The sequence below is a fragment of the Neurospora tetrasperma genome, assembly GCF_000213175.1.
Source record: "Neurospora tetrasperma FGSC 2508 unplaced genomic scaffold NEUTE1scaffold_4, whole genome shotgun sequence".
NCBI lineage: Eukaryota > Fungi > Ascomycota > Sordariomycetes > Sordariales > Sordariaceae > Neurospora > Neurospora tetrasperma.
The window spans coordinates 2910751-2935661 of record NW_009799102.1 but is presented as its reverse complement, the minus strand read 5'-3'; the positions used below and the strand labels follow the sequence as shown (position 1 = coordinate 2935661).

Here is a 24911-nt window from a genome sequence, read left to right as displayed (position 1 = left end):
TGGCTGCTGTTTTCCCTTCAAAACCGCTTGCGTTCCATGCTCTTTTTTCTTTCCTTTTTTTTTTCTTCTTTTTTTTTCTTTTTTTCTTTTTTTCCCCTTGCATCTCGTTCCTAGATTGCCTGTTGAACCTCGACACCCCCAAAATTGCTAGTAGTGCAAATAGACTGAGTTTTCAAGCTCATCCATTTCAATCTGTACGCGCAATCCATAGTGAATTAGCATCTAAATTCCAAAGATTTCGTTCTGTCCAGTAAGGTCGCAGTTTTGCACCAACATTGCTCATTTCTTTGGGAATAGTCACAATCCACCGATCCGCCCTGACCTGTTCCGGTTCACATGTAAGTAAAGGTTTAAACAGAATCTAGACCAATCGGTTACGAAGTAAGGTCCGGTACGTACTTTGATCCTATAGTTCCCCTCCCCATACATCGCAGTCAAAGCCTGCTTGAGCTTGAGAGGATCCCGATACTTCTTTCGCAGGACATGATCATACCACTGGACTGGCGCAGGCGGAGCCTGATTCAGGCTGACCGCTGTAGATGAGGGAAGCATGGTGCACGAACGTTGTGGCTGGTGAGGTGTTCGGTAGTGGTGATAGAGATCAACCTATCTTGATGTAGGCCTAACTGCAGACACGTTCTATTCTTTTAATCAGACTGGATTGACAACTGTGTTGTTAGAAGTCAGATTTAACGGTTATTGGAGGAAATCAGCCAACAGGGCTTGTAACATGATCCCGATGCCAAAGGTGTGAAATAGGGCAAAGGCAGAAAACTACCTAAACAACCTAAGCTTACGGCCGAGAAGGAAAACACTTCAGGTCACACAACATATTTTGTTACGAGCGGACGGTTCTTTGCAGGTTTTGTTCATCAAGAAATACAACCAGTCCCAGTTGGAGAAAAGTTTGGGGGTCATAAGAGAAGCAACGTGGAGTATACCGAAGGAGTAAGGCCGTGGTAGTGCAAAAATGCTACCACCCCGAATACCTCTTACCACCAACAGGCACTAGCAGAATTCCCCGGGAATTACACAACATGATGCTTCGCCACAATTTTCGGCTGATAAGGAATCAATTGGTTGGCTGGAGACTTTCCATGTCAGCTTGCATAGAACACGTGCGGAGATCGTGGCGAGGCAGAGACGGCAGAGGGAAATTCTCTCCAATCCCTCTCACTCACCGAGTACGTGTTACATTGACAGACCGAATACAGCATCTCAGAACCTCAAGTGTGCCTGAAAGTCAGCCTCCTTTAACGTTAAGTAATAATTTACAATACCTCTCGCAGGATCGCGAGACGCCCAGCGCTTTTGACGGAGGCTTTAGCTTAACCTGCTTCAATAATCACCCGGAGACGTCGCGACCCTTGTCAGGTTCGTCCTTCGTCACAAGATCCTCAGGCAAACACCAGCGCCATCTCAGGTCTCTCGCTCAACATCGCCGCTCATAGTTCGGTTGTGTGATTATTGGAAGAAGATAGTTGTCTGTGACGAAGATGGATTACGACCGTACTTCGCTTGAGTGGTCCGAACGCGACTTTTCCAACTTCACTTGCCAATTTCCAGACGAAAAGACAACGATAGTGACGAAACTCGCGAATGAAGAAGCAAGTAGTTTTAGGACCGCTTATTTCGAGATAGGGCAGTCGAAGGACTATTGCTGATCAGTTCCGATGATTTATAACAGGGACCTCCAACACTCGAAGTCAAAACACTGAGCACTAATGAAGAATGGGAGACCTGGCTCAAGAACGTAAATGACCTCTATACAGATTGAAAATCGAATGTGATGAGATTTGCATTACATGATGGATGAGCTAACATTTCATTCTGGTTAGGCTGTCCTGGACTTTCTTCCCTCGTCCGGCCACCCGTGTTCTGGCATATGTGCTGTGTAAGGAAATAAGCACTTTTCTTTGACTCCACCTTTCATTTCTCTGTGTAAGCCCTCTTTGAAGATATCAAAGGTTCATAATGAGCGTCTCTTGTTGACGTTATAATGCAACAGAATCTTTGGTAGCGTCGAGCCTATCTTTGACGATGATGAAGATGGAGCAAACACACAGTCACCGGTATCCTATCTCCCATTTAACAGCGATGACATCCTCTCACAACTCGTGCACGAGTTTCATCTCCACCCAAGGATCACTCGGACGATTAGTAGATTGAGCTGCTACTTCTCTGCTCAGCGCCATTACTCTGACGATGATGATCTTCCAAGGGGGGGCAAGGAGAGAAGACCGATGATAAGTACGGCGCAATCAGTCCTTGCATACTAGAGGTAGAAACCAAAGATAACTGGACTAACCTTTCCTCGCTTCAAACAGCATGCACAGCGCGAACTTCGTCGACATTGCCGAACGACATGGCTTTGTCGACGACGTACTTTACCGAAATAGATCTCAATCTTGCAGTGTTCTACGGATGCAATGAAAGACAAAAAGAAGACATATCAAGAAGAATCAGGTCGTGTGACCTCAAGCACAACCACCCATTACTCCTGCCCGGCTTGTTCTTTGAACTCGAACGTATACGTCTAGTCGATCAGGTAGAGAATCTTCTGGACAACTTCGAACTTCGGAACAACTATGAGTACGGCCAGTTAGAGAAGGTCGGCGGCGCAAGAGGCCTTGATCTAGACATGGACAAAAAACGAATGACAGATGTGCTGAAGTCGACGTACAGATCCAGGGAGTTGGTAAGCTTGATAATGGCCGTAAAGAGACAACTGAAGAAGTTTGAGACGGCGATGGACATGGTGGAAACCAGCGTCAAGTCATCACCTTCATCTGCCTTCTCTTCGGGCTGTCTGACACGCACCCCTTCAGCAACCTTGTCATCGGCACCTGGCTCACGAACAATGTCCCGCTCCACAACGCTAGAGGTGAATAGCGAGGAAAACTACACGCAGCAGGGGCTGCCTCGTCTTTCTGGCGTATCGGGCTATTTACGGCTTCAAAGAGCTGGAAGGATGATTCGGGAAAGGCTGCAGGATATCATGTTCGAATTTGATGATAAGATCAACGATTGCCATCTCGTGAAAGACAACATGTCACTGACAATGCAAACGGTACGAATGCCAGATGAAGGACACTCAAGTGTCTACACACCAAAGAAGCTGACAGATGATATCACACGTTTTTCTAGGTCTGGAGCTTCTTCTCACTTCAAGACAATCAGACCAATCTGAAGCTGTCGAGACTCAACACGAAGCTAGCACACGCAAACACCGGTCTCTCAGAGGAGATGAAGAAAGACAGCTCGCAGATGCGATCGATTGCTTTGCTGACAATGGTCTTCCTGCCCATGTCAACTGTTGCGGTATGTCACGACCCGCGCTTTTCCCTGCAGAATAGTATTCAGCACTTTCCAAGGAATTGTAAAGGAAGACACATTGCTCAAACAACTTATACTCACTCTCCAGACCATCTTCTCAACCAATTTCTTCTCGTGGGATGCCGAGGAAGGCCAAAGCGTCGTGTCCAAGTACTTCTGGGTATTTATCGTCGTTGCCATTGCTCTCACATGCATCGTCGTCGGGGCATGGTACACGGCCACCTGTGCGAAGGATCGCAAGGGCCATCGTTATTGCTGCATACGCTTGCCATTTGGTGCCTTGTTCGGCAGAAAAGCTGGATCGACCGACGACGACTTCCAACCCCACAGAAAATCGAGCAGAAGGGTCTCCGAGGACGAAGAGAGGGGGATTTCACTTGATCTTTAAGGGAGGAAGGAATGGACTCCCCTAGGGGCGTGCCATAGCGTACTCAATGCTAGGGAAAGTACGATGCGATGCGATGCGATGCGATGCAGATGTTAACGAAAACTGAAGGGGCAGCTGCATGTGAGTATCCCCACATAAGTCAAGGGGCCTCTTTCTCTCCGGGAAGGCATGATGATGATGATGATCGCGGGCAGGCAAGCAAGGGCGGGAGATTTTTACACCATCTACCAAGTAGTTCTGTTTCAACGTGCAAAAACCCATGGTCAATTCGGACCTTGATGTCACACCTGGTTTGAGTGAGAATGACGAGTGTATCCCAGAATCGATCCACATCAGTAACTGCATGCGCTCAGGTCCAAGTCTGACGCCCCCATGCGTTCCTCTTTCCCCTTTCCTCCAGTCTCCATGTCTATCCTGGAGGATGCAATCAACAAACCCGGTAAAAGAAGAGGAGAAAGAATATCTCCGGCAAAATCACCCTTCGCGTATCTGATGCATTCGATAAGGACGGTAGTGGTGGGGTGGGTTGGGCTGGTGGCCTAACTTCGAGACTCCCTACCTACCTACCTAGGTAGTCACATCTTCAATCTAAAAATTGTATCCTGCAATCTCGACATCGACATTGACAGCCCGGGGTCATCATTAGGTCAGCGAGCCCAAGAGTTTCAGTAGATTGTGGTAACAATCACATTACAGGGACTTATGAGCAGGCATGACCTTTTTTTACGAGTTTGGCAGACATCGTGGAGTAACCGGTGGCACCTGTTATGTATAGCAATATATAGGCCGTGGCCACTATTTATCCGGTTGGAGGCTCAAATTCACCCATTTCAGACCTCCCCCGTTCGGTCTGTCTGTATGTTTCACAACCACAAGATAAGATAAACCAACACAAAACATGATGAAAAAAAATAAAAAAAAATATATCCTGGTCAGTCTCATGGGTTTACTTGTCAAGGATGTCTGTTCCGTTGCTGTCAACTGTTTTGGCTTGGCCGTCTCTTTCCATCATAACGCACGGCGGCCGACACGAAAATAGAGGCAAACCAAACCACCCCTATCACTCAAATAAGGCAGATAACAAAAACAGACCTACCTTATGCAACATATCTAGTCGCCCGGAGGAACGGCAACTGTCGATGAATTCGGCAGTGTCTAATAACTTCCGGAACATATGTAGACCAATCACTTATATTATACCCCAATGTGAACAAGACCTTCGGCCTTAAATCCGTAGCATCGGCAGTTAGTAACTTGCCGGCGAGCCTGAACTAGTCATGTGTCTTGGTGGGAAGGGAACACTCGTCAACTTGGTTACGGCTGACCACGATTCGTTCATGGTGTTGTGTCGTGTTGTGGTATTGAGGGAGGGAAGCCGGCTGGTGGGAAAAAATGAGAGGAGATCAGAGTAAAGGGGGTGAAAGGCGATTAGTGCTTAGGTATGTATAAGTGTGTCGTGCGACATCACGATCCTTCCCTCGTCGTCTTTGTCTTCCCCTTTCGTCTTAAATTTTTTTTCTTGATACACTTGTCTTCAGCAGCAGCAGCAGCAGCAGCAGCAGCAGCAAATCCAGTCCCTCTTTCTAGACCTATTTGTTATCCATCAACAACAGTCACTCTCCGCCACCGACAAGCTAATCCGCCCCGAGCCGACCGACTTGCAGGTTGTATTGAAGAACAGAAAACATAAAGAAGAAGACGAACGAGAAAGACAAGATGCAGTCGTGGGCGACCCTTGCCGCCGCCGTGACCCTGCTGGCAAACGGGGCCGTCGCGCAAAACATGTTGCGCTTCGCCTGCTCGCAGCTGGTCGTCGACCGCGTCGACCCTCTCGTCAACCCGGGCGTCCGCTACACGCCCCATCTCCACCAAATCGTTGGCGGTAACTCATTCAACCTGACTATGGACCCGGACTCGCACGATCTAGCCGGCCAGTCGACCTGCACGTCGTGCAGCTTCGCGCAGGATCTGTCCAACTACTGGACGGCTGTCATGTTCTTCAAGGCCAAGAATGGCAGCTATCACCGCGTGCCTCAGGTCGGTAACGGCGGTCCGCAGGGCAAGCTTGTCAATAATGGTGGTCTTGATATATATTATATCCCGAGCGGGAAGGTCACCGCTTTCAGGCCGGTGAGTGACTGTCCCCAATACCCACACTTTTTCACCATTATGGACTTCCCTGAGTTGTTAACAACAACCGCTAGGGCTTCCGCATGCTCGCCGGCAACGCCGCCAACACCGACCCCAAGAAGGTTTCTTCCGGCAACATCTGCCACCGTTGCTGGACCTCGACAAACGAGGGTAACTTTGTCGGCGGCGCCCCTTGCACCGGTTCCGACACCGTCGATATTCCTCAAGATACCAACTGCAAGATGATTCGCCAGACAATCATTTTTCCAACGTATGTTTTTTTTTTTTTTTTTTTCCCCTCTGTTTTCTCCCCATCCCAGTGTTCACCACCGAACTGAAATAACGACTTGGTCAAAACACAGCTGCTGGGACGGCAAGAACCTCGACTCTCCCGACCACAAGTCGCATGTCGCCTATGGCGGCGGTTCCGGTGCCAATGGTGGAGGCTCCTGCCCTTCCACGCACCCCGTCAAGCTACCGCAGATCATGTACGAGCTCATGTGGAATGTGACGAGCTTTGCCGACAAGAGCATGTGGCCTGAGTCGGGTCCTGCATTTGTGTACAGCATGAATCTTGGGTGAGTGTTTCCGTCCATCTTGTCCTAATTTCCTGTTTCTTCGTACAGTGGAAAATATGATACTGACAGAAAGCAAAAACAGTGGCCCCGCCGCCCACGGTGACTACGTCTTCGGCTGGAAAGGCGATTCTCTTCAGAAGGCCATGGACAAGGGCTGCAACCTCAATAAGGACTGCCCGTCTGCTGGTCTGACTGCGCAAACTCCGGCGCAGTATAATGCTTGCACTATGAAGCAGCAGGCTCCTGAGCCTGTTGATGGCTGTAAGTTTCTCTTGTTTTCTTTCTCTTCTTTTCCCTTTTTCCTTTTTTTGTTCTTACACCTTCCATTTCTGGGCTCTGCTCTTCTTCTCCGGGTCCTTTCATGAAAACCAGTAACTTACAAACCACACAATAACAGGGCTTAAGGCAATGCCAATGGGTGAAATGGCCATTAAGGCCTAGCTAGGCTAATCAGTTGGTGAAACGCAATGTTAATCGATTGGAAGGAAACTTGGGATTTCTTCTGTGTCTATCGTCAAGCTGTTCAGCATAGTTCGTGTAAGCCGTAGAGAAGCTATTTCCTCACCTATCTGTTCTATGTTTCCCGTTTGGTGAATGAATGCGGATGGAAGAGATGCTGATATGGACGAAACCTCTCAAACTGATAGAGACACGCCCATTCTCGGATATATAGTTGTATCCGAAGAACAAAGAAATCCATGTACTTACTTTGTTTCTGATAATGTCAAGCCTTTCCCGGGTTCATTCAAAGACGTCTGACCACCAGTGCCACCCTGCAATGCTGGCCGCCTGACCTAATCCCGCGAAACAGCATTTCGGTATATAGTAGGTTGTGGGTTTTGCCTAAACTGTCAAAACGATGATCCCAGCATGCACTCCGCTCTAGAGTGTCAGTGGTACTCGACCTTTTTCTTCTCACTTTCCGTACACCATCAATTAGTGAAAAGAACCACTTGACCCTTGGGTGACGATATCGACATATTCGCCAAAAACAACCACAGTCCAGGCCCAGCGCATGGCAAGCTCAGATATGAAAGCAAGAGAATGAAATGCAAATATAAGTGTATTCTTTCTCATCCGTTGATGACATCATCCATCACATGATGTCTCGTATCATAATCACACTCAACAACACTCTCCTTAGTCCTGTTTGTCTCCAAACTTCGAATCATGTTGTACGCCATCGAGCTCGCCCCAAGGAAATCCCACATGCTGATGGGGAAGCAATTTTGAACATATGCTACATGAATAAACGCAACCAAACGAAGTTTAAGAGTCATTGCTTTTGTAGCAAGGGAAAAAAAAAAAGAAAAAGGAAAAAAAAAGAAAAAGGAAAAAAAAAGCTGCTGATACCCTATGAATGCCGTTTAACACCCTAGAGATTTTGACCCCTGAACGAGCAGAAACATCGAATTTATAGAATAAACAAAACGGTCTGTGGGCTTCGTTATACAGTCATTCTTGCCCACAGACTGCTCCCAAAACTTTTGAGCAGTACTAATCTCAACCATGCGCGGACAATGCGCTCCGAGGTGTTTTGATAGTGAAATGAAAACAAAATAGAGACTCAGTGTCCCGGGGTCGTTCAGTAAGCGACACCACTAGTACCTCGCCCAACAGTCTTAAAGCCGTAGCTCATGTACTGCCCGTCATCACCAAGGGTGTCGAAGCGGCTGATGCCAGAGTTGGATTTCTCGAGTCCGGTGCTGTAGCCGCTGAAGTAGTAGCCAATAACAACGACAAGGTAACTCAAAAGCAAGATACTGCCCTTGAAGTAGTTACTCTTCCCCTCGCCGTACATGTAGCTCAAAAGGAAGACACACAGAATGACAGTGACCATATCCCATTGTGGGAAGAGGAGGCTAAAGGTATAGCGTGCCATATCTGCGACCGGTACATCCGGAGGATAGATGGCGGAGAATAGCACGAGTGCCGGGATTTGTAACAGGCAGACTTGCAGGGCATAGGCTGAACCAATTTCCATGGAGAGCGCAATGTTACCATTCATAGCAAAGGAGATGGCGTTCTGAACATAGATAAAAGTTAGCATCAGCCCTTTCTTTGGAGGGGAGGAAAAAAAAAAGGAATAGCGCGGGCGTATTAAAGCTTACCAAGAACTCAGTGGTGTTGGGAACAAGGGCAAACAGCGTAATGCCGAGAAATTTCTCGTCGATTTCAAAGCTTTCAAGAACCACATCCACAGTGTCCACCAGGATCTCGGCAATGACAGCGTAGAGAACGGTAGCTCCCATGAGAATAATAGAACTCTTGAGCCGGCTCCAATTGGGTGCATCGTGACCACCTCCTGGGTGTGCAGCAGTAGTAGACTCGCCGCCAGCCTCATCGGCATCCGGGAAAGTTGCGGTACGGATCAAGCCACGGCGGCTTCCAGGGGCCGACTGTTGTTGACCTGTGATCGAAGAGCCTCCGAGGTGCGAGGTACGTCTTTGACTGGAATAGTTCCTGGCTGCCACGGTGGCAGCAGTAGCTGCAATTTCAGCGACCTGGTGCACGAGATTGTTATTCTCAGCATCAGAGAAGCCGGGTATGTTAAGAATGGTGGATGAATGTTGACTGTCGGTGGCACCGTATCCAGTCGATTTGGGAGGGACCATATGGGGAGTGCCGTTAGCTTTGGCCCCTCCCGAGACAGACGAACCTGGCCGTTGCGGCTCGTCCGAGGGGCCCTGGTGACCGACTTGGCGGAGGGATTGGCCGAGAATGCGCTTGTAGAGATGCGAATCACGAACATCAGCCCCCGTGGTGTCACCGAGTGAGGTATGCACCGCGGAAGGTCGGGCACTGTTACGGCCTGTAGTCTCCTCATGCTTCTTCTCATCCGCATCGGTATTCCAGATAACGGCGGCATGGGTGCGAAGCGTGAACCAAAGACCGATGATATATGATAAGAACAGCATGCCAGCAGCAATGTAGCAGTAGGGACGGACTGCCTCCAGGTAAAATCGATCATTCATAGCAGGGGTCTGGGAGAAGTAACAGCGACGGCAATCTCTCACTGAGCCCCTGGGATGATCAAAGTAAAGACAGTCCTGGCAGGTAAGCTCGTGGGTTCCGTAAATCTGGTAGAACAAAGTCGGACCAAAAGCGCCAATAACGGCGAATAGCAGCATGGTCGATGTCACGCCGGCTGACTTGGCGTTGAAGCGTTGTGTCTTGCGCTTGATGGCGCCGCAGCACATTGAGATACCCGGAAGGAAAAGAATACCGGCGAAGATACTCCCCATAATGCTTCCTTCGACCAGTTGTGCTTTACCTTGCTGCAGAGCAACGCAGTAGAGGAAGACCTCCACAATGGTAGAGAAGAATGCATTGATGGCAGCACCGAAGCCCATCGACGACTGTGCGGAGATGGAAGCAACAGCTTGACCAATGAAGTAGGCAAGAGGGATGATGGACAAGAGGCCAGTGACGAACAAAAAGGCAGGCGAGGTAAAGAAGTTGTGGATCTCCAAAACCCCTTCAAGGACAATCCAGTCAAAGATGACAAATATGACGATAGCCACCATGTTGACCAGGAAAATGTTGGTTCCGTCGATGGTATACTTCCAGTACTTTATACCGACAGCACGATACGTGCAAATGAGGATGGAAGAGTGCGGCGTGGTGGAGGCCCGGGCGGTCGAGATGTCGGATTCGAACCACAGGGCCAGCGGATGGCGTCGAAGATGGTCGATGAGAAGCATGGTAACCTTGCCCATGGGGATCCAGAACACCAAAAACCAACAGATTGCGGATACAATGAAGAGCGAGGGCATGATCATGGTGTAGAAGAAAAGGAAGTAGATGACTCGCCCAACATTCCATTGGCCACGGCCAAACAGTCTTCTCTTCATACGAGGAAGGTCAGAATCGGAACCGTGGCCACGACCGCGGCCGAGCAGGCTCTCCGTCTCGTCGGGTTCCGAGTCCAGACTCCGGCGAGAGTGGCCAATAATCGATCGGTCTCGCTCGGGGCCAAAGAATAGGCGGCCATCCTCGAGGTCACCGCTCTGCCACTGCTCGTACTCGCTGATGCTTCTGCCTTCGTCCTGATCTTCGTCCAGATAGCCATCCTGTTGCTCCAAGCGGATGAACTTGCCGAATGGATAGAACAGGTAACCAGCAAGTCCCCAGAGGACTCGTCCGTACTCTCGACCACTAGGAGCAGCAGCAAAGACGAAGCAGACAATGGCACCCGTGTAAGCAATGAGAGACATCCACCAGCCAAAGGCCAAGGTCCACATGATGTTAAAGAAGAGCAGCCATCGACTGACATGTCCTCCAGGGGACGAGTGGATATCTCCCTCGGCCGTCTTTTGAACCGAACGGTGCTTTTTGTACAGGGCCGGTTTCCATAGCCTGATGCCAAAGGGATGTGTTTCGTTGATTGCCTGCTGGCGGTCCTTCAGCGTGAAGCTTTCGGCATCACTGATATCGCCATCATCATCCTCAACCGGGGTCTCACCCTCGGCACTGTCTTCTTCGGCTGGAGGAGGCAGGTTGAGTTCCCCTTCCTGGCCCGGGGTGTCGACTTCTTCAATGACGTCCGGAGTATCCCGGTCCCGGCTATCGTTTGCTCCGTCCTCATCTAAAATCGAGTGTACTCGGGATAAGGGAGCAGGAAGTAGGTTTCGCCTGCGGGCTGTAGAGCCACTGTAGCTCTTCTGGCGCTCAGCAGCATCAGCCTCGACTTCGGTTATGTCGTCATCGACGGAGAAGACCTCGCCGCGGTGGGGGGCTTGGGCATTGGACGAAGTGCGTCGCGCCATTGGGGGCTTGCGAGGTCGTGGTCGTCCGCGATCGGGACCTACCATGGGCGAACGTGGGATACCCGTCTGGGAAGCGCGGGAAACGGTACGTTCACGTTCGGAGGCAGTGATAGAAGGCGCACCCTCCACATTGGCCATGTTGGCGGCACCTAAACATGTGCATGGTATGGTCAGCGAGGGTACGATACAAGCCAAGGAAGTCCAAGAATACACAAGCATGCCAAGCTGGGCAGTAGGGGAAGATGGCAGAAGAAGTACCCACCAGCAGGGCCCATAGGGTCTGGCAACCTCCGCACAATGTCGGTGGAGTGATAGCTGGTATCCGGAGGGTTCATGCCGGCATCATCATGTCGGGTTTCGGTGGTGTTGATGAGATCCAGGCGCGAATTTCGGCGCGTGTTGGTGGGGGACGGATCGGGACGGTCTTCGTCGCCCGTCTGGGAGGGAGGACCCATAGTGAGGGGTTGCGTGTGGATAGCAATGCCGGTGGACGGTGATCAACAGCAATGGTGCTTTCTCTATTTTTTTTTGGGAGGGGTTTTTGTTTTCTGGTGCTAGGAAGTATACCAGGGTCAAGCGATGCACGTAGGGTTGTGGTGTTGAGGATGCTGATTCCGTCCGTCCTTTGAAGGATCCGACCTTGGAACAGTGTTCAGCGGCAGCCGAAGGTAGAGATAGATAGGTGTTTGGCGAGTATCTGTCGCAGCGCAGGAGTTGGCGACAACTATGTAAGCTACCTAGGAAAAGGATGTTGAGTCTGGATCAGTGTGACTCGGTGAGCAGTGAGGCGAGATGGGTAGTTGGTACGGCACGACAGTTGCACCAAGCAATGGAGAAGGAAGCGTTCATGATCGGATTTCCTCCAGACTCGAACTGGCGGCCGCGACGGTGGACAGGATGAGGTTCGTTAGGTAGGTACTTATGAGAAAGACGAAAAGGCCGGATGATCAGAATGAGGTGCCAAACTAAATGCGACAACTCTTACTGGGCGTGGCCTGATGACCCGAGTAGGTTGCAACTGTTGCGAAGGGCCGACCGAAGCTTGATGGTGGTGGACTGGATGGAGGTTTGTTCCAGCGCTTGTCAGTGTGAAGCAGGAAAAGATCGACCTTCTGGCCCCCCCCCCTGCCCGTACTGTGCAGCGTCTTCCTTGTAGGCAGCTGCTATGGCTAGCTGTACCCCTACCCTGAAAAACGATGATGAAGACAGGACTGTAAACAACACTTGACGAAACACTGCAGTGGCGTGTTGGGCTGGGCGCAAAGACAGAAGGACGCTAGAGACTCTTCTGTAAGGTATCGGGCTGAGAGGCCATGCCAACTGGGGACAAGAGTCTTGGGTCAAGCCTGAAGAGTCGCGAAGACTACCTCTAGAAAAGAAGGATGCTGAAGACAATGGTACCTCTAGGAAAGAGTCGGATGACCGTCAACTTTTTCTTTCCCAGAGATGGAAATTTGGGGAAGAGTTTGGATCCCAAGCATTAACACTGAGACGGGAGTGGTGAACCAGCAGGCATGACGCCTGAAATGACATTGCCTTACGGAAGGTGCCGTTGCTACTGTAGCTGTCGCTGCAACTGAACTGCACAAAGCACTCTTTAGCTCGAGCACGGACGTTGCACCAGATAACGGCCTTCCTCTTTCCAGCATGATCCCATCATCGGCTTTTTTTATGGTTTTTATCAACCTCGAGGACCCAAAACACCGAGTTGTACAATAGTAGTTCTTGCCACTTTTCCTATTATAAGCACATAACCATGTTATTCCTCCCATCTCTAGCGACACTCTGCTGCAGCACAGTATCAGTCACGCTGAATGACTTGGATCCAAGTCGCCATCATGATGCCTCGATCCTTGGCAAGTATTGGCGCATCTGGAACCAAGACGGGAACGGCGCGAGGGAGGATTTGATGTGACCGCCGCGTGCACCGGTTGGCCAGCACGGTTCGCTGCCACCATGATGTGGAGGGTGAGGGAAGGCAAATGGTCTCTCCCGGTCGACGCTGGTCTCAGGTCATCATGGACCGTGATGGATGACTGATCCTAGGTTCACCACCAGGGTGGCCGGGCTTCGGTGCCCTGCTTGGCTTGCCGGTTTGACAACCCCCACTCCATCAGCTGAGCTGATATCGCAGGGCTGCCTCACTTCTCATTAGAGGTATATAATGAGTATCACCATGTGAACCGCGGCGGGTAAGAGAAAGCACGGTGTAGCATGACTGCGACGGGTATGCAAACGGGTATACGTACGCACTTCAGGACGGTATTGTCCTCTCTCTCATTCACTGAGACTCAACCTTGGCTTTGAACCACAAAAATGGTGATCAATGTTATTTCGGCTTGGAGAAGGCAAGAACTATCTCAGTCACACTGGAGGGAAAAGTTAAGGATCGCTCATATAAGAAGCCACCTGATACCTTAGCTCTCTAGGTAACCGCCTGAAGAAGGGGTATGGAGCTGAACGACGGGCAGGCTCATGGAAACGAGACATGTGCAGTGCGCCCTTCAGTCCCATCTATACAGGCTGACGGGCTGTTGGAAAGCTTGAGTGGGAGGAATGAGAATGGGAACATTAGAAGACAGAAGTAAATTTGAAAGACGCAGTGCAGAGCGAGTCATCTTTTATGCTGGATGACGAGCATCTGCAGGGAAAGGTGAGTATGCGTGCTGGTAGCAATCGTGACGGGACCGCACCGGAGCATGACGAGGACTTTTTTGGAGTTTGGCGAGATTCGTTGGATGCCACAACCCAGCCCAGCACTGCAGCATGTGGAGTCGACGACGCAGCTGGAAGTGACATCATTTCAAAGGGCTTCACCTTCAAAGCTCCCCTGCAAGTCTGGAGCCACGAGGTCACGTGTAACCCAGCAAAGCACGAGCCTCTGCCGTCTATCGGTACGTACCTTATCCTGACATGGCGCTCTGATACCTAGTCTAGAGGCGGGAGCTGAGTCTTGGCATTGGGAGCCGGCCGGGTGTGTTGCGTTGACCTGAAGCTGCCTGTCTTCAGAAGGTCACCGAACGCCATCACCACCTCCACCCGGCCATTTCACCACCAGTAAACATCACCACCGCAACCCGCCACCACGATCGAGTGTCTGCGCATCGCAACACACACCTAATCTCGACGAGCAAGTGACGACCGAATACCGACCACGCACCCAAGGGCAAACCTATCCCACCTTACACAAAACAAACAATCACTAATCCCCCCCGCGAGAGCTCCGTCTCTCCCCCACACGCCGTCACCATGGCGCTCGACAACTATTATCACAACAAGATCGAGGCCATGAAGCTCGAGATCCTCAAGGGCCAAGCCGTCCTCCGCCGTCTCGAAGCGCAACGAAATGACTACAACTCGCGTGTGCGCCTGCTCAGGGAAGAGCTCGGTCTGCTACAACAGCCCGGGTCCTATGTGGGTGAGGTCGTCAAGGTTATGAGCACAAAGAAGGTCCTCGTCAAGGTACACCCTGAGGGCAAATATGGTATGCGCACTCCGCCTCCTTCTGCAGTGTCCTGTGTTACGGATGGATAAACAGATGGAAGTAACTGACCTATTGCCCCGCCGCCCACCAGTTGTCGATGTATCCGACAATGTCGACATCACCAAGCTCACTGTCGGCAAGCGCGTCACCCTTCTCTCAGACTCGTACAAGCTCGAAAAGATGCTTCCCTCCTCAGTAGACCCGCTCGTGTCCCTCATGATGGTCGAAAAGGTGCCCGACAGTACTTACGACATGATTGGTGGTCTGGACCAGCAAATCAAGGAGATCAAGGAGGTGATCGAGCTCGGCCTCAAGCACCCCGAGCTGTTCGAGTCGCTAGGTATCGCCCAACCAAAGGGTGTCCTGCTCTACGGCCCTCCCGGTACCGGCAAGACACTGCTCGCCCGTGCTGTTGCCCACCACACCGACTGCAAGTTCATCCGTGTCTCGGGTTCCGAGCTCGTGCAAAAGTACATTGGCGAGGGTTCCCGCATGGTGCGCGAGCTGTTCGTCATGGCGCGCGAGCACGCGCCCTCCATCATCTTTATGGACGAGATCGACTCCATCGGCTCTTCGCGTGTCGAGGGTTCGTCTGGCGGTGACTCCGAAGTCCAGCGCACCATGCTCGAGCTCCTCAACCAGCTTGACGGTTTCGAGCCCACCAAGAACATCAAGGTCATCATGGCCACCAACCGTCTCGACATTCTCGACCCCGCCCTCTTGCGCCCTGGCCGCATCGACCGCAAGATCGAGTTCCCCCCGCCGAGCGTCGAGGCCCGTGCCGACATTCTGCGCATTCACAGCCGCAAGATGAACCTGACGCGCGGCATCAACCTGACCAAGATCGCCGAGAAGATGAACGGGTGCTCGGGCGCCGAACTCAAGGGTGTCTGTACCGAGGCCGGCATGTACGCCCTCCGCGAGAGGCGCGTGCATGTCACACAGGAGGACTTTGAGCTGGCCACGGCCAAGATTCTGAATAAGCATGATGATAAGGAGGTGTCGTTGGCCAAATTGTGGCGTTAAGTTTGCCCGGGAAAGGGAAAAGTGAAGGAAGAGTGGTGGTTCATGCGTGCAACGATATGATACAGAATACAATAGTACTTTTATGGGAAAAGTAACTGACTCGGCTTTTTTTACTTTCCTTGGTGCATCATTCTCAAGACTGCCTTTGTCGTCTGCATAGGCTGTCTGAAAGTGTATCGTTTTGTACATTGCAAGATTGAAAGCGGCCCTTGGCAATAACGGAGTATACCTACCCTCCTCTAGCGGAATCAACAGAATGGAGATGCAAACATTACCGTTGACTCTCAGACGTATCCTGGGCCCTGGTGCTGCCTTGACTCTGCACTGGGTCATTACCGGATCTCAGAATAACTGTCACACAAAGACGAATATCATGCCGAAACTGAGAGTAAATTGTTCATTGGAATGGCTTAGGTCTCTCGAATGTCAAAAAGTTATTTGTAAGCTGCGTGGCTATCCGTGAGGAAGTGGCGAACCCTCATAGTATCTTGAACTACAGTTTCTGTCTTTCAGGGACAACTACAACCTGTAAAGCCGCGCCGGCACGAAAGACAAATACCGAGACGAAAGGATATTGTGCTCCAAGCTACTAACACAAAGTCCCAACCAAACTGTCACGAAACCGCGCCATGCAAGAACTAACTTACAAACCACAGACCAAAACGAGACGCCTATTCACATGCAAGTTTTCAAGTACTCAAAACACCAGTAGCAGTAAGACTTTGCGCGAAGTTCAGGTGATGGCAAATGGTTCATGGTAATGGTAACAATGGAAAACGACAGGAAAAGTGCAGAGGGGGGGTACTGGGTAACTTGAGGTATACGTAGACAAACGACGACAACGACGAATAACAACAACAACAACACACCCCCTAGAAAAAAAAGAAAAGAAAAAAAAAAGAAGAAAAAAGGGAACAACAACAACGTAACAAGATGATGACACGCTCTCCCACCAACCGGCCAGCCAAACCAAAAATATGCTAGTAGTAGTAATAGTAGTAGTAGTAGTAGTAGCAGTAAAGGAAGACTTTGATCATCATGCCATCTTCATCTCTTCGTCCCTTAGTTACTTCCTCGGTTCATCCGTCCATCAGTCCTTTCTCTCTTTCACTCTCCTTCTGTCGCTGTGTGATCCACCGTCGTGTTGTAAGTGGAGACAACAACGGATCAAGAACCAAATAATGTATCTATCCCATCCCTTCCATCCCGTTCCGTATCCATTCCATTTCCCTTTCCATGCCAAAATGCTCTTTTCTTTTCGATCTGTCCATTCGCCTGAACCGAAGCCCCTTTAAAGAAATAGGCCCGATGCGCAACTGACCTGACCAGCTTCTGTGCAATCCGTTATCCTCTCAAACACCGGCCCATGATGGTCTCACAGCGCCAAGCTTCCAGTCCTAACTCTGCTACTTCCTCTCCTCCCACCAGCACCACCAGCGCTGGTATGATGAGAGCGCTCCTCCAGCCGCCAGATCCACTCAATGACCGTCTCGTAGCAGAGAACAAACTGCCTTAGACTCTGAACCATGCTCAGTCGCTGACCGCGGAAGTCCTCAACGGTCTTGGCGATGAGGTCGAGGCCGTCGTCGTCGAGCCAGGTGGTGTCGATTCCTTGGTCGTCCTTGGGTTCGGTCGGTGCTGGTGGGACGCCGAAGTCGAATCCCTTGCTCTCATCCAGGTTCTTCATCCCTCCTGAACCACCGGGCCCATGATCGAATCGAAGACCCTTCTGTCCACCCATGGAGATGTCGCCGTCCTGGTCGCGGTTATTCTCGGTTGCCTGTCGCTTAAAAGGTTTGACTCCGTCCATGACCCCATCGACCTCTCCGTCAGTCTCCGAGATCCGTCGCCCGCCGAAGCGGTCATCGATCCGCCGATCCGCCTTCTGCGTTTTGCGCATCCGTTGACGCTTGAGCATGTCGATCACGCTGTCAACCGTGCAGAAGGCACCTGTCCGGCCACAGCCTGCAGAGCAGTGCACCAGCATGGGGCGCGCGTGGTCGTTCGGTTCGGGTGCGTCGCCCGGGTCGAGGGGTAGCGAGTCGCCGCGCTTAAGACGGTTGGTAAAGTTCTTAACATCGACTTGTATCTCGTCGAAGGGGGCAGCGCCAGAGCTTTCGAGGGCGGGTGCCGCTCGTTGCATGATGTTGGCGAGCTCGACCAGGGCGAGGAGGTGGCTCGGTTGAGCCGGCGCTCCAAAGTCTGGCCAAGAGGGGTAGTGGAGTTGGGTGATCTCGCGCATCGGGAGGAAGGGGTAAGCGGAATGGCTCAGGGCAAACTTGCGAATAATGACATATGGTGTCTCTGCCAAAGCCGTAGCGGGCTGCTGCGTGCCGTCGAGGTTTGGCTGCACCGTTGTGGTGTTGGCACGACGGCGGCCACCGTCCGCCCCCCCAGCTTGGGTTGGATTCCAAGGGAAAGCTCCTTGCGTAGCATCCCCGGAAGACGCGTTTGTTGTCGCAGAGGCGGATTCTGACGTGGTTGGTACGCCAGCTTGAGAGCCTTGTCTGTGCTTGTCAATATCCAAAGATACCTTCTTTTCTGACAGTACTCGGAGCTTGATGGGACCAAAGTCTTTGCCTTTCCAGTAAGGATGGCACTTAAGTTGCCCTCCCTCGGATTCGGCCGTCAACATGACGATAACACGGACGTCCTGATCCCAAATGACAGACCAGAAATCCTGTAAAGACCCTCAGTCAGCCGCTGGTGCACTCCTACTGGATTGTTCCTTGTCAGGTGGCGACATACCTCAAAAGTGGCCGGTAGCGGGCCCTGGCTAGCGATGTATCGCTTTTTGCTACGGCTTGCTTGAATGTGGCTGGCATTGACATAATCGCATTCGCCCTCTTGGCGGCCCTGAAGCCTTACCCGCGCGTGCTCGAACGGTAGAATGTCCTTATACCTGTTCTTTCCACCCTTTTCAATTCCGGACAGCTGCACCTTTCCGTGGTGTTTAGGGTCCCCGTTGGCACCAGGAGTGAAAACGGAGTAAGCGTCCTTCATCCGAGACTGTTCCGTCAACTCAATGTGAAGAAACTTCTCTGACACCTTCTTTCCATGGTCACCACTGTCGGCTGCTTCCTTTAGCCACTTTGGTAGAGTCTCCTTGTTGAGCTCTTGAGGAAGACCAATGTCCATCTGCCCAACTCCATCGACCAGGTCTTGGTTTTGTCGGATGTTGTTAAAGAAGGGGTTAGGGCCCTTCCCTGTGGTGGGCAACATCACACCGCCAATGACAGGCGGAATGTTGGCTCCCCCAAGACCAGCTCCGGCACCCTGCCCTAGAGACAGGGCTGGCGTTGTGGTAGCGGACGACCCACGGTCAATCAGGTCTGGGTATGTTTCGGCGAAGGCCCTGAATCCTCCACGCAGGATATTTGCTGAACCAGAGAAGCCCTCATTCGTGAACTTCTTGATCATGTTGATTGCGCCCATGGCATCACGCTTGTCGGACGACGAGGCATCGTAGACGACCAGGTACTTTGCGTTACGCCAGTTAGAGAACCTGTCCTGATCCTGGTTTGCCGAGAACGTTTGCTGGAGTTTCTGCAAGTTGAATGTTGCTCGCTTCAACAGTGTCGTGGGAATGCACAGGTTCAAAGCACCCTTTACCCTAGATGCGGCATACTGGGGCGAGACGCGGATATCGAGCAACAAGAGGTCTGAATCATCCCCCTGGTCCATAAGGTCCTTCAGCCGTGCCGGGTCTATCATAGCCGGCCCATCGTTGTTCGCTGCTGCCTTGGGGTTGGGAGGGACAGTATCCGCTCTTCGTTGCTGCATTGGTGGCTCGGCCTTTGTTGATGACATTGACAAACGCGGGTGGCGGTCATCGACTCGGGAGATGGAATGAGCCGACTTACCCCATTCTACGGGGGTTCCAAAAGGGAGATCGATCTGCGCTGGTGATTCGTGCCTGCCCATGTTGAAGAAGGAAGGGGCATTGAGGGAGGCTTGGGAGCTCCGCTTCGAGTCCCCGGAGATATAGGCGGAGTCATGTATACTATCATTGTCACCTGGTTGCTTGAGGTTTTGAATGTCCTTGTTCAACTTGAGGTTGGGGAGGGGGCCATGCAAGCCCAACCCAGACAGCCTGGGGAAGTGGCCGCTCGTGGGCTCGGCACCGAGGCTCAGATTATGTCGCTTGGGCGGCTCTGGCCGCTTGAAGCCAAAAGGTGTTGTGGGACCGGGCGTGCGCGGGCCCATGGTGATATTGAAGTGCGACCCCGACAAGCTGAAGGACGACCTCCCGAGGTTGGCATCTATTTGCCTCCTGAAGGCCTCGAAGTCGGGGTTCGCATCTAGGGGCAATGGCTTCGGCATTGCTGCGGCGAATGATTTTACCGAGGAAGACGGCGAGCTCCAGTTTTCGCTGGGCAATACGGCCGACTCCAGCGGGTCAGCGGCATGATCGACCGAGAGGCCAAAGTAATTAGGACTCGGGATACGAGCATCTTGCTGTTGGGCGGGTTGTTGTTGGGCGGACGTATCAGGAGAGAGCCGGGGAGGGTATGGCTGGCCGACCGAGTAGATGCGCGGCGAGGCTAGCGGCGTGCCGGTAGGCTTATGGGTGAAGTAGGACTGGGAATTCGATCGCGAATGGGCCCCTGGTGTTTTCATGGTGAGGTATGTGGTGGTGGTGGTTGTGGTAGAGTGGGTGTTGGTTCCTTGATTTGGCGACATGGCTATGTTGGCGACGAAGATTCGCGGTCTCGTCCTACGTTCCGCCACAAATAATTCTTCCCTCGATCGTTTCATAAGGCTCCCATCTTCTGTCGCCGAGACCGACGGTGTAAAGTTAGGATAAGGAGGTAGGTATTTATACCTAGTGGCGTGTTGTGGTAAAGTTCCTTGCAGTCGTTATTGTCCCAGCAGGGTACGTGGGAGAAGGAGAAGCGACGCAAGTGGCTCGATATATGTCGCAGAGACAGAGTCGCGTCGGGCCAGCCCTGGAGCGCAAGTCGACAGGAAAGGCTGTAGGTTTCGATGCGAGGTTATGGAGCGAGAGCGGACAAGGAGGGACCTTACGTAGGCACAGGGGAGGAGACCGTGGAGGAGACTCGTGGAGAGGAGCTGGTCGGTCGTGTACAATTGAAAGCGCCCGTGTTTCGTCGTCAAGGTGGACTCTGCGCGGAAAGACGATGTACCGGTGGAGGGGCGTGAAATTGACAGGAACCTGGAAGCGACTACCCTGTCTCAACAGTGGGGAAGCTGGGAAGGTCGACTTGTTATCGCAGCAGCAGGAAGCGTGAGACACAAGAGCAGCATGTAGTATAGGCAGTCTGCAGTGTCTACATACGGGTGTAGTGCTGTAGACGGTGTGGATAACTCCTTTTGGACGGTCGAGATTGTGGTTTCGGAGGGCCGCCGAGTATCTTACTGTGTACAAGTAGGACTGTGTTAAAACAAAGTTGAAGAGGTTACGAAGGGGGAGAAGAGACGAAGGGACCACTCACTTTCACAGAAGAAGAGAACTTGGGGTAGAAAAAAAAAAACCGGACCTGACAGGAAGGGGACCGAGGGAGTTTGGCAGAATGAGTGTGTGCGTTAGGTGTGCAGTGTGTGTTGGTGTGTGAGAACTGAAGATCGTGGTGGTGTCCCCTGGTGTGGATGTGGTGGACTGTACAAAGGGGAGGGGGGGGGTACAATCATCAACAGGCTGTCAAAAACGAGCAAGAGGTACAAGGTACAATTGCCCACCTGTTTTCCTTGTCAACCTAACTGGCGGCTGTGGAGCCTCTGACGCGCAGGTGGGGATTGTACAGAGAGCGTCCCTGTACGGTGATGTCGTTGGCGGTTTCCGTACGGCTCAGATCTAGTATCTGGGTCTCTTCCGAGGCGCTGTGACGGCGTCCAGATCGAAGCTGAATGAGGCTAGGTTCCGTGTAGCTAGCCTCGGAAAATTGTTCTGGGCAAGTCGAATGTCGGGATTGGACCGACACAACTGTCGGACTTTTGGATTTTGTTGCGACTAATTGCAGCAGTAGTGTACACTTGTCGGGCGTGCCTCCCACTTTGTTTCTGCTCTTTCGCAATGTACACACGTCCTATATACTAACTGAGTACACAGTAGACTCGCACAGTATAAAGTGGTGGCCACTGGCGGCTGGCGGGGTCTGTCCTATTGATGTCGCGTCGGGGTGATCGCTGTTGGAAATCTGACATGACGATCAGGTTCGGCTTCTTGGCAACCGAGGAAACTTGCACAATTTTATTTGGTAGGCCTTTTTCTCTTCGCCTTGAGATTACGTACACAGTACACAGCAATGTCTCTATACCTCTTTCAAGGCTTGAGCAGGTATCAGGTGAAGCAATCGCAGTTTGGCCAGTCCAGTGCGACAACAATGGAAATGGTCAAGATCAACTACGAGGGTGTGTAATTGTACGCCAAACGCCGAAGCCAGGGGACGGTTGGGGTTTGGAAAAGGAAGATCAGAGAAACGTCAACTCGGGATGTACATAGTAATAGACCGGGGCAGAAGCGCAAAGGAGAGGATGCCGGGAAACAAGGGGTCAATCAATGTCTGCACAAGTTTGATGTCAAACTAAGTGGATGGAAGCAATGATCTGCGCTGGTGCAGTTCCCCCATCCGACAACCGGCATCCGCGTTTTGTCATCGTTGATGTCGCTTTGCTGACCTCATCTATGGGTCGCCCACTCACCAGTGATGAGATGTCTGTTTTGATAAAGTGGTGTCGAGGCGAATTTCCTTAGAGTAAGCCTCGCCTTTACCGGCTCCATGCTCATGTTTTGGTCTTTGTCCAATTTTTGTGTTTATTGCCTCTCTAATTTTTACGCACGCAGGGCTTGATTGTGCCAGTCTGGCTTTCAACTTTAGTGGACTATGGTAGAACACTGTAGGAAAGGGCAGTTCCTTCGTCCGATATGTTTCTAGGTAGTCCGGACGAAAGCGGAATGCCGTCACTGTCATCTGTCTGTACGGCACTCGGCCACGGATACCGGTGCACGCCTGACGTATATGCGCCGTATGCATGTTGAAGCAATGGGGCCATTTTGTGGGTTTATCGCCCCTAAGACGGTGACCGGATGTCCATTCTGTGGTTCGAAATCGCATCTATTGGAGAAATAAAAAAGGGGATCCTCTAATTCAATAGGTGTCAGTTCGAGGAATCCAACATACACACAGATACACCAGGGTCGATCTTCATTCGCGTCACTTGTCGTCATATGTGGTAGCAGCGCCCCGGATATCTTTCGAAGCTTGCAGTCCGACCGTGATAGTACCGGCCCTGGGTTGCGGCAGAGATAATCGGTATCAGTGTTTGATCAAACTGCCTGGCCTGGTATCTGAATGTGTCTCATAGGTGCAACTCCCACTTCTGATTCAACCACGTAGCGCTTATATTTTTGTCGTTAGTAAGCACGGTGACTCGCTGGAGAGGATGCTGTCGATTGGATCGCCGACCTCCGAAATATTAGTTGTCAAGCAATAATCAAGAAAGAAAATCGGTCAAAGGTGGTGCCTGAAAATCTTGTCAAGAGGTGTTCTAGATGGGTCTTTGGGTCGTCGAGTCGTGATAATGGGTGTCTCCGAATCTGGCCAACAGGAACAACGCGGGAAGCCTACCTGGAGGTGAGTTTTAGGGAAACCCGACTTCTAGAAACAATAATGTTTATCCCTTCTCATTGACATTGTGACTGAAGTTTGAATGAGCAACGTAAGATTAATCTAAGAGATACGCGACTTCTCTTTCCTTTCAGCCTGTTCCTTCGTCTTTCATAGGTTTCACTATCAACTGCTTGACAGGACAGAGTTGAAGGTGTCTACCTGTAGGTGCGTAGATGGTAGCAGGGCATTGAAACGATGACAGGGACGATGGTGGTTACCTCTATGGTCCTCGTCATCTGCTGGAATTGAATTGGACAGGCTGGGCATGTGCGGGCAGCTAGCGACCACGCGAAGGAGACATCTGGGCTAGAGGTACCTCTAGGGTCACGGCATCTTCTTTGGTAGCAACGTACCTGCTACCGATAGAGGAGAACAGAACTAAGCTACCCTGGGGCTACTTACCTTAGGTACCTCTACCTACCTACCTACCTAAGTATGTAGTAGGTTGCCCGACCAACAGAACTTGGCACAGTGTTCCAACGCAACAGGATGCAGTGGACTGCAGTTAGTGCTGTACCTGCACCTTGCTCCCGTTTATGGGCAAGCTCCGCCGTGCAGCCGCGCAAGTCTTCTGTCGCCCGCTGCTGCTGCGGAATGTCGACAAGTGACTGGCGGGGATGACAACGTCATTGCTCCATTTGGAACTGGGATTGCAAATCCCCAAATCAACTGGTGGTCAGGAACATCTGAAGATACCTAAAAGTTACATGTGGAAGATGGCTCTGTATGCCCACCCCGAGAGGCGCTCTGAGGGTTGCTAGCGGTGCCAACGTGAGGGATTCTGGTCTGACTATGACCGCATCGAGCACATCCAAATTCAATTATGGCAGACCGAATGGATGGGACAAACTGACGGCCGCGATTTGGCGACGTGGTTGCTGAAAGTCTAAAGCCCTTTACGAGAAAAACGTCAATCATCACTTCAGAAATCTAAAATCATCCATTGCATATTGTCCCAAACTCGGCTCCCTTCCCAAGCCAAAATGGACATACACACTAAATTTCCCACGAGGTTCATCGCTACAACCGAAACGTCCAAAAACTTGGACTCGAGAGAGCAAAAAGTCGCATCCGCTCCACCGAGCTAACTCTCCCACTGCTTCTATACAATTCTCTCTTGTTGTCGACAGCAAGATCTGGTCATCGGAAAGCCCAACGGGAGACGGCGGCCTCGGGTTCGTTGACCTCATGGAAGACGGTCGAGTCTGGATGGAGCGTTGGCTCCGTTGTTTGGTACTATCATAGGTACCAATACACACCTATGTCCGCCCAAGGCTGTTTCAGGAGAGATCAGGGTGTGAATGATCCCAAACCTTGATGGCTTTGGCGTGTCGTGGGGCAGCGAACCCGTTGAGGTGGCATGCACTGCTTGGTCCGCTTTGACTAGCGCGGCACTCGCACACTGCAAGCTTTCCACAGAGGCAGATGAAATGTTTTTTCGTAGTAGTGTAAGGCATTGGAAAGGGAGGGGCATTGGGGATCGTGCCTTGCTTGAAAAGCAGGCAGATCAGGGTCCTGCCCTCCTGGCCACGAGGAAACCCGTTCCCATGTTCCTTCCCACGATCGCGC

General features: G+C 51.5%; 11 protein-coding genes across 11 annotated transcripts; 6 read left to right on the top strand and 5 right to left on the bottom strand.

Moving 5' to 3' along the window:
* Positions 1-68: 68 nt before the first annotated feature.
* Positions 69-659, bottom strand: NEUTE1DRAFT_84406 (uncharacterized protein; the record flags this gene model as incomplete). Its single annotated transcript, XM_009854114.1, has 3 exons — positions 69-192; positions 275-322; positions 400-659. The coding sequence occupies 3 exons, from the start codon at positions 550-552 to the stop codon at positions 148-150; spliced, it is 246 nt and encodes an 81-aa protein (XP_009852416.1).
* Positions 660-1040: 381 nt separating this feature from the next.
* Positions 1041-1451, top strand: NEUTE1DRAFT_45366 (uncharacterized protein; the record flags this gene model as incomplete). Its single annotated transcript, XM_009853339.1, has 1 exon — positions 1041-1451. One exon carries the CDS (start codon positions 1041-1043, stop codon positions 1449-1451), a length of 411 nt encoding a protein of 136 aa, XP_009851641.1.
* Positions 1452-1496: 45 nt separating this feature from the next.
* NEUTE1DRAFT_123288 (uncharacterized protein) lies at positions 1497-3896 on the top strand (the record flags this gene model as incomplete). Its single annotated transcript, XM_009854113.1, has 6 exons — positions 1497-1583; positions 1839-1894; positions 2021-2250; positions 2328-3070; positions 3148-3321; positions 3425-3896. 6 exons carry the CDS (start codon positions 1497-1499, stop codon positions 3722-3724), a joined length of 1590 nt encoding a protein of 529 aa, XP_009852415.1.
* Positions 3897-5440: 1544 nt separating this feature from the next.
* NEUTE1DRAFT_44974 (uncharacterized protein) lies at positions 5441-6873 on the top strand (the record flags this gene model as incomplete). Its single annotated transcript, XM_009853320.1, has 5 exons — positions 5441-5854; positions 5929-6125; positions 6217-6432; positions 6506-6693; positions 6830-6873. 5 exons carry the CDS (start codon positions 5441-5443, stop codon positions 6871-6873), a joined length of 1059 nt encoding a protein of 352 aa, XP_009851622.1.
* Positions 6874-8017: 1144 nt separating this feature from the next.
* On the bottom strand, positions 8018-11656 carry NEUTE1DRAFT_84402 (uncharacterized protein; the record flags this gene model as incomplete). Its single annotated transcript, XM_009854112.1, has 3 exons — positions 8018-8458; positions 8544-11350; positions 11464-11656. 3 exons carry the CDS (start codon positions 11654-11656, stop codon positions 8018-8020), a joined length of 3441 nt encoding a protein of 1146 aa, XP_009852414.1.
* A 2168-nt stretch (positions 11657-13824) lies between these two features.
* Positions 13825-14133, top strand: NEUTE1DRAFT_102116 (uncharacterized protein; the record flags this gene model as incomplete). Its single annotated transcript, XM_009854111.1, has 1 exon — positions 13825-14133. The coding sequence occupies one exon, from the start codon at positions 13825-13827 to the stop codon at positions 14131-14133; it is 309 nt and encodes a 102-aa protein (XP_009852413.1).
* Positions 14134-14277: 144 nt separating this feature from the next.
* Positions 14278-15812, top strand: NEUTE1DRAFT_117508 (uncharacterized protein; the record flags this gene model as incomplete). The annotated part of the gene is made up of 2 exons (XM_009854110.1): positions 14278-14685; positions 14777-15812. The coding sequence occupies 2 exons, from the start codon at positions 14451-14453 to the stop codon at positions 15709-15711; spliced, it is 1170 nt and encodes a 389-aa protein (XP_009852412.1).
* Positions 15813-16678: 866 nt separating this feature from the next.
* NEUTE1DRAFT_65715 (uncharacterized protein) lies at positions 16679-20486 on the bottom strand (the record flags this gene model as incomplete). Its single annotated transcript, XM_009854109.1, has 2 exons — positions 16679-18391; positions 18460-20486. 2 exons carry the CDS (start codon positions 20467-20469, stop codon positions 17087-17089), a joined length of 3315 nt encoding a protein of 1104 aa, XP_009852411.1.
* Positions 20487-20627: 141 nt separating this feature from the next.
* Positions 20628-20963, top strand: NEUTE1DRAFT_44566 (uncharacterized protein; the record flags this gene model as incomplete). The annotated part of the gene is made up of 1 exon (XM_009853298.1): positions 20628-20963. One exon carries the CDS (start codon positions 20628-20630, stop codon positions 20961-20963), a length of 336 nt encoding a protein of 111 aa, XP_009851600.1.
* A 563-nt stretch (positions 20964-21526) lies between these two features.
* On the bottom strand, positions 21527-21876 carry NEUTE1DRAFT_102113 (uncharacterized protein; the record flags this gene model as incomplete). Its single annotated transcript, XM_009854108.1, has 2 exons — positions 21527-21682; positions 21793-21876. 2 exons carry the CDS (start codon positions 21874-21876, stop codon positions 21527-21529), a joined length of 240 nt encoding a protein of 79 aa, XP_009852410.1.
* A 494-nt stretch (positions 21877-22370) lies between these two features.
* Positions 22371-22787, bottom strand: NEUTE1DRAFT_102112 (uncharacterized protein; the record flags this gene model as incomplete). Its single annotated transcript, XM_009854107.1, has 1 exon — positions 22371-22787. The coding sequence occupies one exon, from the start codon at positions 22785-22787 to the stop codon at positions 22371-22373; it is 417 nt and encodes a 138-aa protein (XP_009852409.1).
* Positions 22788-24911: the final 2124 nt, after the last annotated feature.